At 38.0% G+C, this 12,600-nt stretch overlaps 1 protein-coding gene across 1 annotated transcript; it reads left to right on the forward strand.

Annotated features, from left to right (window-relative positions):
- The first annotated feature begins 8,457 nt into the window (after positions 1-8,457).
- On the forward strand, positions 8,458-12,380 carry LOC139114806 (angiopoietin-related protein 7-like). Its single transcript, XM_070676739.1, has 5 exons — positions 8,458-9,433; positions 9,678-9,875; positions 10,499-10,629; positions 10,939-11,203; positions 11,801-12,380. The coding sequence occupies exons 1-5, from the start codon at positions 8,719-8,721 to the stop codon at positions 12,064-12,066; spliced, it is 1,575 nt and encodes a 524-aa protein (XP_070532840.1). The 5' UTR covers positions 8,458-8,718; the 3' UTR covers positions 12,067-12,380.
- The last annotated feature ends 220 nt before the right edge of the window (positions 12,381-12,600 follow it).

Raw genomic sequence — 12,600 nt, forward strand, 5'->3', positions numbered from 1 at the left:
GCCGACCAGCATTGGAGATCTTCCAATCTCATTGCACGCCCCGCTGCAAGGAAGGCATACACGGTCACTCACAGTGATACACATCGACTTGTCCGCTCACTACGCTTACCTTTTCAATTCTGCCGTCAATGAAGTCATTGAAACCATTCTACAAAGACAAAAAACCTTTCAAAATACAAACTCGCCTTCACAACACACAGTGACATAACATGATCACCATTCTTAGCATTTCGATGGCAATGCAAATATTCAATTATCTTGCGAAAATTCGCGAGTGTGTGATTTAATATTTAGTTAACAGGGTAAAGCGAGTGACGGAGCATGCAAACATGATGTATGTATTCATATTGGTATTGGCAGGCAGCCAGAATGCGAGAGGAAACAATAGCAGGCGTTCGGCCTTGGGCGTTTTAATTTGCCGTGTTAACAGTGTAAGAGCTACCTGATGCCAAAGTATTCCACTGATTTTCTCACAGACTCGCTGGAAATTAAAATGCTTGATATCTGTGTACGAAATCGGCCATGAGACCTGTGTTGATCAGCTTGATGACCATTAATTTGTTTAGTACATGTTTCTTTTAATGAATAAAAGTAATATTACCCGTATCACAGTCCCTTTATCAAACTTATCATTAGTATTTAATAGGCACTGAGAGAAAAAATCAAGCGGTAATCCATAACAAATGTATTCTTCAATAAGAGGGCTGGAAATTGGATGCATTCTTGGCGCTGTAACTATGTAGTGCTGGAACTGTGCCCTAGATGCAACAATTAAGTAGCACTGCTAGGTTTACCATCAAATAAAGATATTGTGTATTCAAAGTGCTTGTCAGGACACGAACGATGGGGTCAAAGTTCAGTTATTTGACCCAGGTGTTGCGAACGTTAGACAAGAAATGTACAATAGCGATACCATCTCCTGGCTCCTTTCAGATGTAAATTTCGCTGTCATTCCGAAGGACGCCGCCTATAGTTTATTTTCTATAAGTCAAGCACTTCGTGTCGAAACATATATCTAGCGTTTAAGGGCTGTTATTAACGTCTGTGCATCATGTAATCAGCCACAGAACTAAGCATAGTAAAGTAGTTCATTAGTTCATTCATTAGTTACCGATAGGCCTACTTACGAGTAACAAGAAAATAATACATTAGGTAAGATAACTCTAAACAATCAAAACGATCACTATATTTCTGAGAGAGACGAATCGACTGATCCTGATATCCCAAATCACCTCAGCTTCTGGATGAGTCCATTTCCACAACGTAAATCATATAATCGCTACGTTTACCAAGCAGTGCGAATTGCAAAAAATACCTGCATCACACTCTAATGGTTCTGCTCTGGAATAAATTGGACGCGATGTGTTCAACGGACTCAGTACGCCAAAAAGATCACGTGATACAGGTACAAACAAACCCAGGTGTGCAAACGTGTATAGAAATACACATATTTCTGTGCGCCTTGGTGCACATATTTTTGTTTGTACCGTGATCCATTTCAATTCCGGGTCTAACCTATTGTAGGGCTATGTTGCTCATAATGTTCAATTTCCTATAACGTTAACGTTGTTGTCATATGGAACCTTAAATTTCAATGAAGAGGAAATGTGGATCAGCAGCCAGTGAGCGGAAGCAGCTGCGTACACTTCCCGCAGTTTGCAAGATTGTCGATATGTGGCTTACATCTAAATGATGATTTTGCAGTAAGAGCGTCGGCAATGCTACAATGTGAACAAAAAATCCATGACAATACACCAAAATGCAATCACTTCTTCACATTAGGAATATCCAGATATTACTTCAGAGGCCCCGAGGATTTTCAATTTCAATTTTCATGAAAATATCTGAACTTGTCTGGATGATTATTGTCACTTAAATACTAGACTATACTAACCTCGGTCAATTTGTTACTTTGCCTCGCCCAAAGTGAGGCTTTACGATTAATCGATTTAAAATGTCATTCAATCATTCAGTCAGTCTGTTAGTCAGTCAGTCAGGGTAATTTTAAATATGCCAGGGCAACATTAACTATTCGAAAATGACAGGGACCCTTCAAAAATGCCCTGACCTTCAGTAATATCAAAGTTCATATTATAATAATAATAATAACAAGGCAGTATTGCTGAAGGCAATGAGTACTTGGGCCGAGATAGAGTAATTTTGAGGACAATATATACTACTATTCAAATATGGTCTTGAATTTCCTCCTGTCAATTAGGCATTTGATTAACTGGTTATTAAACGAAGCAATCGCATGACAACGGCAAAATATGTCTAGCAACTTTTGTGGAGTTTGAGGCAGGGGTTCTTTATTTATAGTGAAATTGCTTAAACTCCTGAAATATTCAAATTACAGCAAATTTCTTCTGTTCTCGATGGTAGATGTCTAATATTTAGATGGGCATATTTAGATTTCTACCCTATAGTTATCCCTATATACCAAAAATCGGACATCTAGCTCTATTGGCTTGCTCAGAATTAGATATGCGAATAATTAATGAGGTACAATATGTGGTTTCATAAGGTGTCCCATCATACCAAATATGAAGGGTGTAGCACTTGTGGTTACTGAGTTGTGGACAAATATATATATATTTGAGGTCAAAGGTCATTGAGGTCACATGACATTTTGTCAAAATAATTGTATTGCCAAGTTATTCCTATATACCAAAAATCAGACCTCTAGCTCTATTGGCTCGCTCAAAATTAGATATGCGCATAATTAATAAGGTACAATATGTGGTGTCGTTAGGTGTCTTATCATACCAAATATGAAGGATGTAGCACTTGTGGTTACTGAGTTGTGGACAAATATGTATATTTGAGGTCAAAGGTCATTGAGGTCACGTGACGTTTTGTCAAACAAATTGTATTGTTAACTTATCCCTATATACCAAAAATCAGACCTCTAGCTCTATTGGCTCGCTCAAAATTAGATATGCGCATAATTAATGAGGTACAATATATGGCGTCATAAGGTGTCCCATCATACCAAATATGAAAGGTTTAGCACTTGTGGTTACTGAGTTATGGACAATAATGTATATTTGAGGTCAAAGGTCACCAAGGTCACATGATATTTTGTCAAAATGTCTGAGATATCTGCGTGAACCGATGGACTCACTGATGGACTCACGGACGGATATGACCCAATCTATAAGCCCCCTGGACTTTATCCGTGGGGACAAAAAACTGTGTCACTGCATCCTTTAGGCAATATGAATACGATGAGAAACTAAATTTTTATTTTTCTTGGCCTTATACATGAAAGTCTATGGAGAACTGCCTTATACATGGGAGTCTATGGAGGTGTAAACTAAAAAGTCCTCTAACACGGCCAAATTCGATCGCATTGTAAAACAAATCGACGTGCACCTGTATGGGGTTGGTTACTATTCTTGTGCAAAGTTTGAAAGAAATTGACCAGGGCATGTCTGAGATATCTGCGTGAACGGACGGACGGACGGACTGACATGACCAAACCTATAACTCCCCCAGGACTTCGTCCGTGGGCACTAAAAACAACGAAACAGTTATTACAGCTACACCGGCGGTAGGTTCATATCCAGAGCCCCGTACGGTCTGCCGCCGTCGCTTGAAAACAATCTCATAAACCTGGCCATATGGGCAACTGTGTATGAGCAGCTGGATGCTTGACTTCCCGGAGAAAGCGAGCTGTCACGTTCAAGCTCAGGATTATTTGTCGATCAAATTTCAGTAAATTTACCTTACCTAGATGAAATTTTGTCTATATGCTGAAATTTCGCCGAAGTTTGACAAAATTGCATCGATCTTTCAGGTTCATGTCCGATATTTTTGAGTTTTGAGTGCAGACAGAAATAAGTTTTGAGGCAACATGGCTGCGAACCCATGTTGACCCCTAGCCCTGCGTACGATGCTATGTGCTACAGCTAACACACAGCATCGTACGCAGGGCTAGCGAGAGAGTTGCCGACATCGACGGTTATTTACGAGAAGTGAATAAAAGACTGTCATTTTTGGAAGCGATCGAGTAGCTGAGGTAGGCTGGGATACGACTTGGGCCCAAGAACGCTGAATTTCGGCAGTAATTTGGCTTTTTACGTCAAGTCCCAAAATGGATTTGAAGTCACCGACCCTACGTACGCGTACGGGTCTTTGCAGGGCTGTGGTGAGCGGGGCGATTAGCTGTAGCGGAACACACAGCATCGTACGCAGAGCTAGTTGACCCAAGTGAAAATGTGTTCGCGATCAAATCTTCCTATATTTTTTTCAGAATTTTCGACAAAATCATTGCTTCTTACATCTTTTGTAAAATATAAAATATTAAAATAAAAATGCGATGTGCCATGTCTCCAGATTTCTAAAATATCGTTCGTTGACCGTTCGACGGAATACTCATTTCGCAAACTTGTGACGCAGTTGAAATTCAATTCTGACCGCCAAATAATCTTAATGAGACGAGATCATTCTAGACATCCTCCAAATTATCCAACCATTCGCGTTAGAGTTCAGCTCGCTTAGAGGATCATAACATTCTTCGACCTTCGTTTAGATCGACTCTAATCTCTCCCATTTAGGAAATAAATACACAAGCTACCTTGACAAAACTTCGTGCACCATCCAGGACCAAACACACTACAAATCTGTCTTGACGTCATCATCTCCTTACATGGTAATCGGCATACCGTATTTTTTAGCAAAGGAGACACAGAATACGTCGGAGTTTTCAGTTTCAAAACGTATTACATTGTGTGATGATCTGTCAAAAAAAGGTAATGTTACTGCAGTGGTATAAATTACAAAACACAAAAGTTCAAATCAGTTTATTTTGGACTGGCTTTACCCAACATTTCATATTGTTTCTTATGCCAGATTTGACCACGTGCTTACTGGCGACCCCTTTACATGCAAATTTTGTGTCAAATGGTGTGTTCTCCTGGAAAAACAAACGTACGATTTCTATATGAAGGAGGCGAAATTTGCCCTCAAAACTCGAAACCACCCCTTTATGGGGTGTACCTAGCTATTTTGAACGAGCTTCTCGAATCTGCAGCTCTATTTCGAAATGATGGTCTGGTTTTCTCAGCTCAAGGATAAGTGTTCTCCATCGCTGTGGGCATTACTATTCTCAACTGGGGGTACAGTTTCCAGTCGTAATGTTTTTCATTGTGTCCGGGATATAAAACCTTTCCTTTTCACAATTTTACTTCGATTAACACTAGTCCACATCTTGTCAGCGATTAAACATGTTTCAAGTTTAAATGTTAAATTCTGGTCTCGAGCTCTCTTGTTCGACCAAACTGAAATTACCCCTCCCACTTTGGCTCGTCCAGTGGGTGTAGCAAGGGTCGTGCCATCGCCTAGGAAACGGAGGGTGCATTAATTGTTGCATTTCGATGCACATTTTGATTATATTCAGAAGATTTTGTGGCAAAAACTCAGATAGAGAAGCATTAATATTCACATCTCACTTATTCAAGACTGGCTGAGAGCAGCACTTCCATTCAGTTAACATCATTACGCCATTTATTATGCCAAGAAAGATGAAGCCAAGACATTTTGCCCTCCCTGGTCTCAGCCAGGAATGGTTATACCTTACAGAGTTTTTTCCCACGGAATGAAAACAAATGTACTTGGGCTGAGGCCCAAGTACAATAATTAATAATTAATAAAGTATTATATAGAAAGTATTATATAGAAATAATAACACGAATAATAATAGGTTCAATTTCCGTGAAAATTTCACCATAAGGGTATTTTGGGTCGAAAAGACCAAATATGATATCGATTTCACTGCCCCATGTTTCCATGGTAACCATTTTAGGTGTTGAAAATTTCAGTTTTTCTAATATCCCATGAAAAGTAACTTTGATTGATATGAAAATTATCTAGTGGGAAAGTTCGGGTCAGAGAACACAAATGCCAGACTTATTTTAATGTTTCGAGTTGCCATAGTAACTATTTTGGGATTGAAAATGTTACTTTTCCCTAATTCCTATTAAAGAACTATTAATTGATGTAAAAAATTGATAATAAGGGGTTTTCTGGTTAGCACACCAGAAAAATCACACTCATTTTAATGTGAGATGTTTCCATGGCAACCATTCAGGAGTAACAACACCTTTTTTTCAGAAGTCCCACAGCTTCAATGAATTGTTTTTTAGATTTCTATATAATACTTATAGCCCCTAAACTTGTAATAATAATAATAATAATAATAATAATAATAATAATAATAATAATAATAATAATAATAATAATAATAATTATTATTATTATTATTATTTATTTATTTATTTATTTACCAAACTATTGTGACCACCTGGTCAAATAGGAATGGTTTACATACACTAAAACAACTTATAAAAATTACATTTAAAAATAATTTAAATTTTGTAGGTTTTATCGTTCCATAATAACATTAATGCTCTCGTCAAACAATATTTTCATAGCAGTGAGACCGATTCAAGTGATATTTATTAATCGGTGAATTTGATGTTTCGATAGATAAAAACAGTATTTCAATGTTTTGCATTATTCTATCACTTTGTAAAATTCAAGCTGTTAAGCTTTCAATTTTATGACATTTTCATTTTTATTACTCCAATCTTACTATTCAAACAATCTCTCATATGACCACCTTGAAAAGTAATGTCATGGACCCCTCATACAATGATTATCACATCACACATGTAACTGAAATTATTTAATTACGTCACTGAGGCATTACTGCGTTAATGGATTTGATAAGTCTGGCAATCCCCCATACAAGTGAGTATCCACTAACAAATGTCTCTTCTCCCTGTCTTTCGTAAGAAAGTGCACCCAGTGATCACATGTTCACATTCGTCTGCTCGACACTGTTCGATGTGACAATCGTATGAGAGGAATAAATCAACACCACGTCCAGATGCAAACTAGTTAAATATATCCTATGATACAGACATATTGATAATGCAATCGCTTGGACGATGTTCTGTTCAGATTGAAGCGATGTAGTCAAATGACAAAGTGCTGGAATCGGTGTTAAAAAGAGACAGAAGATCGTTGTTCATAAGGGACTGGTCAGTTTCTTTGACTGGGGACGCTGTTAATGACTTTTTTACGGACGTGAAAAATGTACCTGATTCCCCATTCCAACTTTTGAAAACAGGTGACAAAGGTGAGACAAAAAGATGAAATATAATATAATACAATATAATACAATATAATACATACATACATACATACATTACATACATACATACATACATACATACATACATACATACATACATACATACATACATACATACATACATACATACATGCATACATATAAATATATTATATTATATATAATCCTTTTCAGTTATATTTTAAACATTCAGTCATTCTATGTTATGGTGACATTGTTGACATGTCAGTTGCAATATCTGAATTTCAAAGTTTCAATTTCAAAGTCTGAATGCAGCATTTTGAATAAGCTGATATGAATGTATTTCACACTTCCTATATGTACGCATAACCAGATGTCCAGAACTGTTGTACATAAATTGATGTCAATCACTAGTATCCCAGAGAGAACAGCAGTAAATCAAAAACTTCAGTGGGTATTAACTGTTGCCAGCCATCCGATCACATCTCCTGAGAAGTATAAGAGAGCTATTTTTATAAGTTGTAGTCAAATCTGATGTGCGCAGTGTCTGAGGGGACCTTTTCTTTTAACGTTGAAACCATAAAAGCACAGATAATAATGATGAAAACGTCCTTTTGTTAACTATCATTTTACTTAAATGAAAAAACGCCTATTATTTGAAAACCTGTGACAGGAAGGAAAATAGTTGCGTCGATAAGAATGAAAATATCTTGTCATTTTTCTCTTTCTAAAATATGTCACTGTTTTTAATGTATTGTGATTTAGTGCATGTTGCTTTCTTATAGTGAATTCTCATAGAGAAAACATAAAACGATCAGGATTGTCATGCTTTTCATATGAACTGAAAATTTCATGTTTAGTACACTTTGCAAAACAGACTTTCAATATCCAAACATTCAGATATCTCTGATATATTAAAGTTACACGCCCAAAGGGCTCGTCAAAAACTAACTGAATGATGCTATTTGTGACACGTATGATGCTTTGCAAAACAGACTTCCAATTTGAAAAAAAAAATCCAGATATTTCTGATATATATGTCTGATGTATTAAAGTTACGCGTCCGAATGGCAAACGCAACTGAATGAAATTCGTGGCTTGTATTGTGTATTCTAGGCTGGTGTGAGCCCTGTTGTAATTTTTTAAAATGCTCACTCCCCCCCCCCCCCCCATGTAGCGTTTCAAAACATGGTGACCCCATCACCAAAGTCAAAAACAGGGTGAACCCCAAGGGATTCACGGCCCCTAGGCTGAAGAAACTGACCAGTCCGCAAGTTTATATTTTATTTGTAAGCTGTGTAAATACACCCACTTCAGTTCTTGACCTTTGCCCGGATATAGTCGCATACTGTTAGCACTTTGACAAATCTTTAGTCTGTAGGCCTTGTGCCGAATTAGCATGGTGACACTTGGAGCGGTATATTTATGACTTTTTATGACCCTACATATTGTGCACAGGAGACTTCATTTATATTCCCTACACGAGACTGCTTCCAGAAACACCGGAAACAACTGCATTCTTCTATCTACTAGTAAGGGCTTCGAATCCATGCAAGTTTGTTGTTGCCGTCACTGGTACCTAGCGGTTCAAAAATTGTATGCTATCCAGCCTTGAAATGAAGATTCAAGCATCAAAGCGGCCCTGGCAGTGTTTCTGGTGTAAGCATTTTGCTGTGTGCTTGATTCTCACAGTGATAAGGCTGGTGTCGACAACAGAATTCGAAGGCCAACATGTCGCATTGAAGCAAGGGGACAGGTGCGTGTACACCTTACTGGTTCCACACACTACAGGCGAAGAATGCCGCCCACTATGCGAGATTTTTGAACATTTGTGTTCAAAGCATGACGTTGCGAGTGAACTGATAGTGCAGTTACAAGCAAAAATGTCGCACTGTAACAATGGGAAACAGCAATCAACGACATCTAAACATGGTGACAGCTGCACATACTTGTTTTCTCAAGCCAGTCCGATAGAAAGCGATGAATGTCCTGACCTGTGCAACGCCATGACTGAAATATGTCTCGTTGATGAAACGATTAGCGAGCTAAGGGAGTGGATAATTAACCTTGGTTCGGAAACTGAACGTCTGAAAAAGAGGATTCTTCAGCTTGAAGACTCTCTGGAGTCTCAGAAATCTGATTTCATGCAACAAATCTCTGCGGCAAAGCTACACCACCCAACGAAACAGGTGCATGATGGTCGGAAGAAGGGACGACATCATAAGTCGGTTACCGAGAGACTCCGTGACACACTACATGTTGTTGCTACAAAGGCGAGCGAATTGCAAAGCAAAGTTGACATCTGCATGGATGGTAAGAGTCCTTTGACACTCTTGTATGATTCCATTAAAATCTGAAATCTCTTTCAGGGGCAGGAAAAGTACAAAATTGTTATGATATGACTTAACGCATGACAACTTTCTGTCGATCGCAGCATGTCAACTAAGCATCGTCAATAATATTTGCTTTCAAGAGGGCGTTAAACTGTTACTCTATCTTGAGACGATCAGTTTTAGAGCTATTGCACCATATAAATAATCAAATATCTTTATTGCAGAATTAAATGTTACAAAAGAAGGAGCACGCAAAGAATTAGAAAACAAAGAGTTACTTCAGCAGGAAAATGAGAGATGTAGGTCAGAGACTGAAAGAATGAGTTCGGTAATTGTCGAACTTCTTGGCCAAAATCAGGAGTTGAAAAAAATGAATGTTCATGCTGTGAGTCCGATCTCAACTCTGGCAACAACTGTCCAAGGTAAGGAATATCGTTGCGACTATAAACCCACACGTTTTAACGGTGAGGTAATGGGAAGTTTATTCTTTAAGATGAATGCAATACATTTAACCCCAGGCAAAACTTATGTTATAGGCGGTTGAGACATTCGAACTTTACAATTCTTTTCTAATCTACCACTTGTGAGGGCTGATTTTAAAGCTCTTCTTGGTGTAAGAAACATTTTCACCGTCTTAGTGTCGAAAATCGAAAATATTCTTTTCCTCCATAAAGTTAACACAGGGATGGCGGCCATTTGTTTCTCATGTACCAAAATTTGCACGGTGACCCCCAATTTTTATTCTTGATTTTGAAAGAGAATGGTGCATGGAAAGAGTACTTAAGAAAAGTTTGAGCAAAAGTTTAAGTCGTTCACTTTCAAGGCGCATACTGCCTTAAGTATACAAAGGGTGATAGGTTTCAGAAATATCTTAACTTTACTGCCATCATACAAAGGAAATTCCCCATGCTGCCTGTAAGCTATAAGCTCATCAAACCACAGCCATATCAGGAATTTGTCTGTTTTGTCCTCCCATGTCAGGAATTTGTCTGTTTTTGTCCTCAAATATTTATCACACTTTGTTTTCCCTTGCACACTGCTGCAGGCAAGGTAAACGAGTATGCTGAAGACTGCAGTGTTGTACAGCCGAGTGGTTTGTATACAGTTGATCCTGATAACGATGGAAAACCATTTCAAGTCTACTGTGATGTAGAGACAGATTCGGCAGGATGGACGGTAGGTTGAAATATGCTGTCAAAAATCATCAATCAGCCAATCTAACCATCGATTTCTTTCCTCCCTATTTTAACGTTGCTATGTCTATCATTTTGTTTGTCCATCTGTATGTCTTTATGTCTGTCTGTCTATCTGCCTGTCTATTGGTGTCACTTCATAAGACATGTCGGTTTTCATCGATGGCTGTATTCTTTTCGCATCAGCACACTTCTATGACTGATCATAATATCCGAAGAACTGTTTATGAAAATACACTTGCCATGCTCAAATGTTTACTTTCACACATAACCTAGTCGTTTGCCTTATAAGGTCATCCAGCGACGTCAAGACGGGTCTGTAGATTTCTACAGAGGCTGGGAAGACTACAAGAACGGATTCGGTGATCTGAACGGAGAGTTCTGGTTGGGAAATGACAAGATTCATCGTCTGACCAATCAGGGACGACGATACGAACTCAGAGTGGATTTGGAAAACTTTGAAAACGAAACAAGATTTGCACAGTATGATGACTTTACAATAGCCAATGAAAGAAGACGATACGAGATAACGCTTGGATCTTACAGTGGAAATGCAGGTATTTCATTTAAATCTTTTCTACATTAGTAATTCCGATGTGTATTTTATCAATCAAATAAAATTTCGTATGGACGTTTAATACGTCTTGAAAATCAACGACCTTCACTCATTGTCGCTGTTTCACTATCTGTTGGCCAATACCTTGAAGACAATAGCGTATGTCCTCAAATGGCCTTCATAATTACGACTTCAATGAAAGTTATTCAATTCGCGTTCACAATTACTTTGAGTGATAACAACGTTGTAGAAGTTCCATTCTATGAAAACTTCCCAAAACGCCTTGAAAATTTGAATCAGTCCCTGTAGCATTGAAAATGGGAAGGAAGACTCAATTCGGGTTTCATAAATGCTGTGTTTAGTGCAACGACTTGATAAAGATATCATAATACAATTTGTCGACATTGAAAACAAAACCACCTATCACTGTAAAAGTATTTTAATCGCTATTAGATTCTACTTTTATACAGTTTTTAACATTGTTTGAGAGTTCTGAATCATGAGATGAAACATGTAACAACGATGCATGACTTTGACTTGCAGTGACATTGCTTATTATATCATCTCGGAAAACAAATTCTTTCTTTCTGACTGCTAGGAGACTCCATGAAATTTGACAACGGTAAACAGTTCACCACCAAAGACAACGACAATGATCGCAGCGCAAAGCACAACTGCGCAGTTAGTTTCACCGGTGCATGGTGGTATAGCAGCTGTAGTCTTTCCAATCTCAACGGACAGTACCTAGACGGAGAGAACAACGAATGGGGTAGAGGCATCGTGTGGTATGACTGGCTGGACATGAAATATTCCCTGAAGAAAACAGAAATCAGGATAAGACCAGCCTTGAAAGACTCTGTCTAAATGCCAGTTTCAAAATTAATGCGACACAGTTTTCCCAGTTAACTCGTGTTCAGTATCATGATCCGTTGTTTTTAAAACTCCAATTCTGACGTTAGTTGCTCTTCTACAGAATCTCGAAAACAAGGTTTCATCGTTCATGTTTATACATCGTTATTGCATTGGAAATAGCGTTGCATTTTAGTTGTTGTGTCACTAGCTTTTACAAGTATAAAATATGTTATAATTGTCATTTATTTTTGTACTTTCCGTCAGTGTTTGTATCACATAGTCAAGGTCCAATTCCATGAATCCAATAAACATAGTTCAAATGAGAATTTTGTTGGTCTGAACAAATTTCACAGAAACTCAGTGTTTGACATTGATCTTGAGGGATTAGTGGACTGGCCGGCAGATGGAAACCGATGCTAAGAAAACCTGGCATGTCATCGACAGCATCTCAAATTTAGTCCATAATAAATTAGAGTTCTGACTTCACGGTGATCTTAGATTGATAAAGTATACGTAATGGAAGGGATCGTTGCATATTCACCTTGC

This window comes from Ptychodera flava, chromosome 16 (assembly GCF_041260155.1).
Source record: "Ptychodera flava strain L36383 chromosome 16, AS_Pfla_20210202, whole genome shotgun sequence".
Taxonomy (NCBI): Eukaryota; Metazoa; Hemichordata; class Enteropneusta; family Ptychoderidae; genus Ptychodera; species Ptychodera flava.

What these genes read in the sequence shown, in the direction of transcription:
- LOC139114806 (XM_070676739.1), top strand. Translation starts at nt 8,719, where the DNA reads ATGCTATCCAGCCTTGAAATGAAGATTCAAGCATCAAAGCGGCCCTGG. An exon ending in AGTTGACATCTGCATGGATG is followed by an intron (nt 9,434 to 9,677) that starts GTAAGAGTCCTT and finishes TCTTTATTGCAG; the next exon opens with AATTAAATGTTACAAAAGAA. An exon ending in CAGATTCGGCAGGATGGACG is followed by an intron (nt 10,630 to 10,938) that starts GTAGGTTGAAAT and finishes TTGCCTTATAAG; the next exon opens with GTCATCCAGCGACGTCAAGA.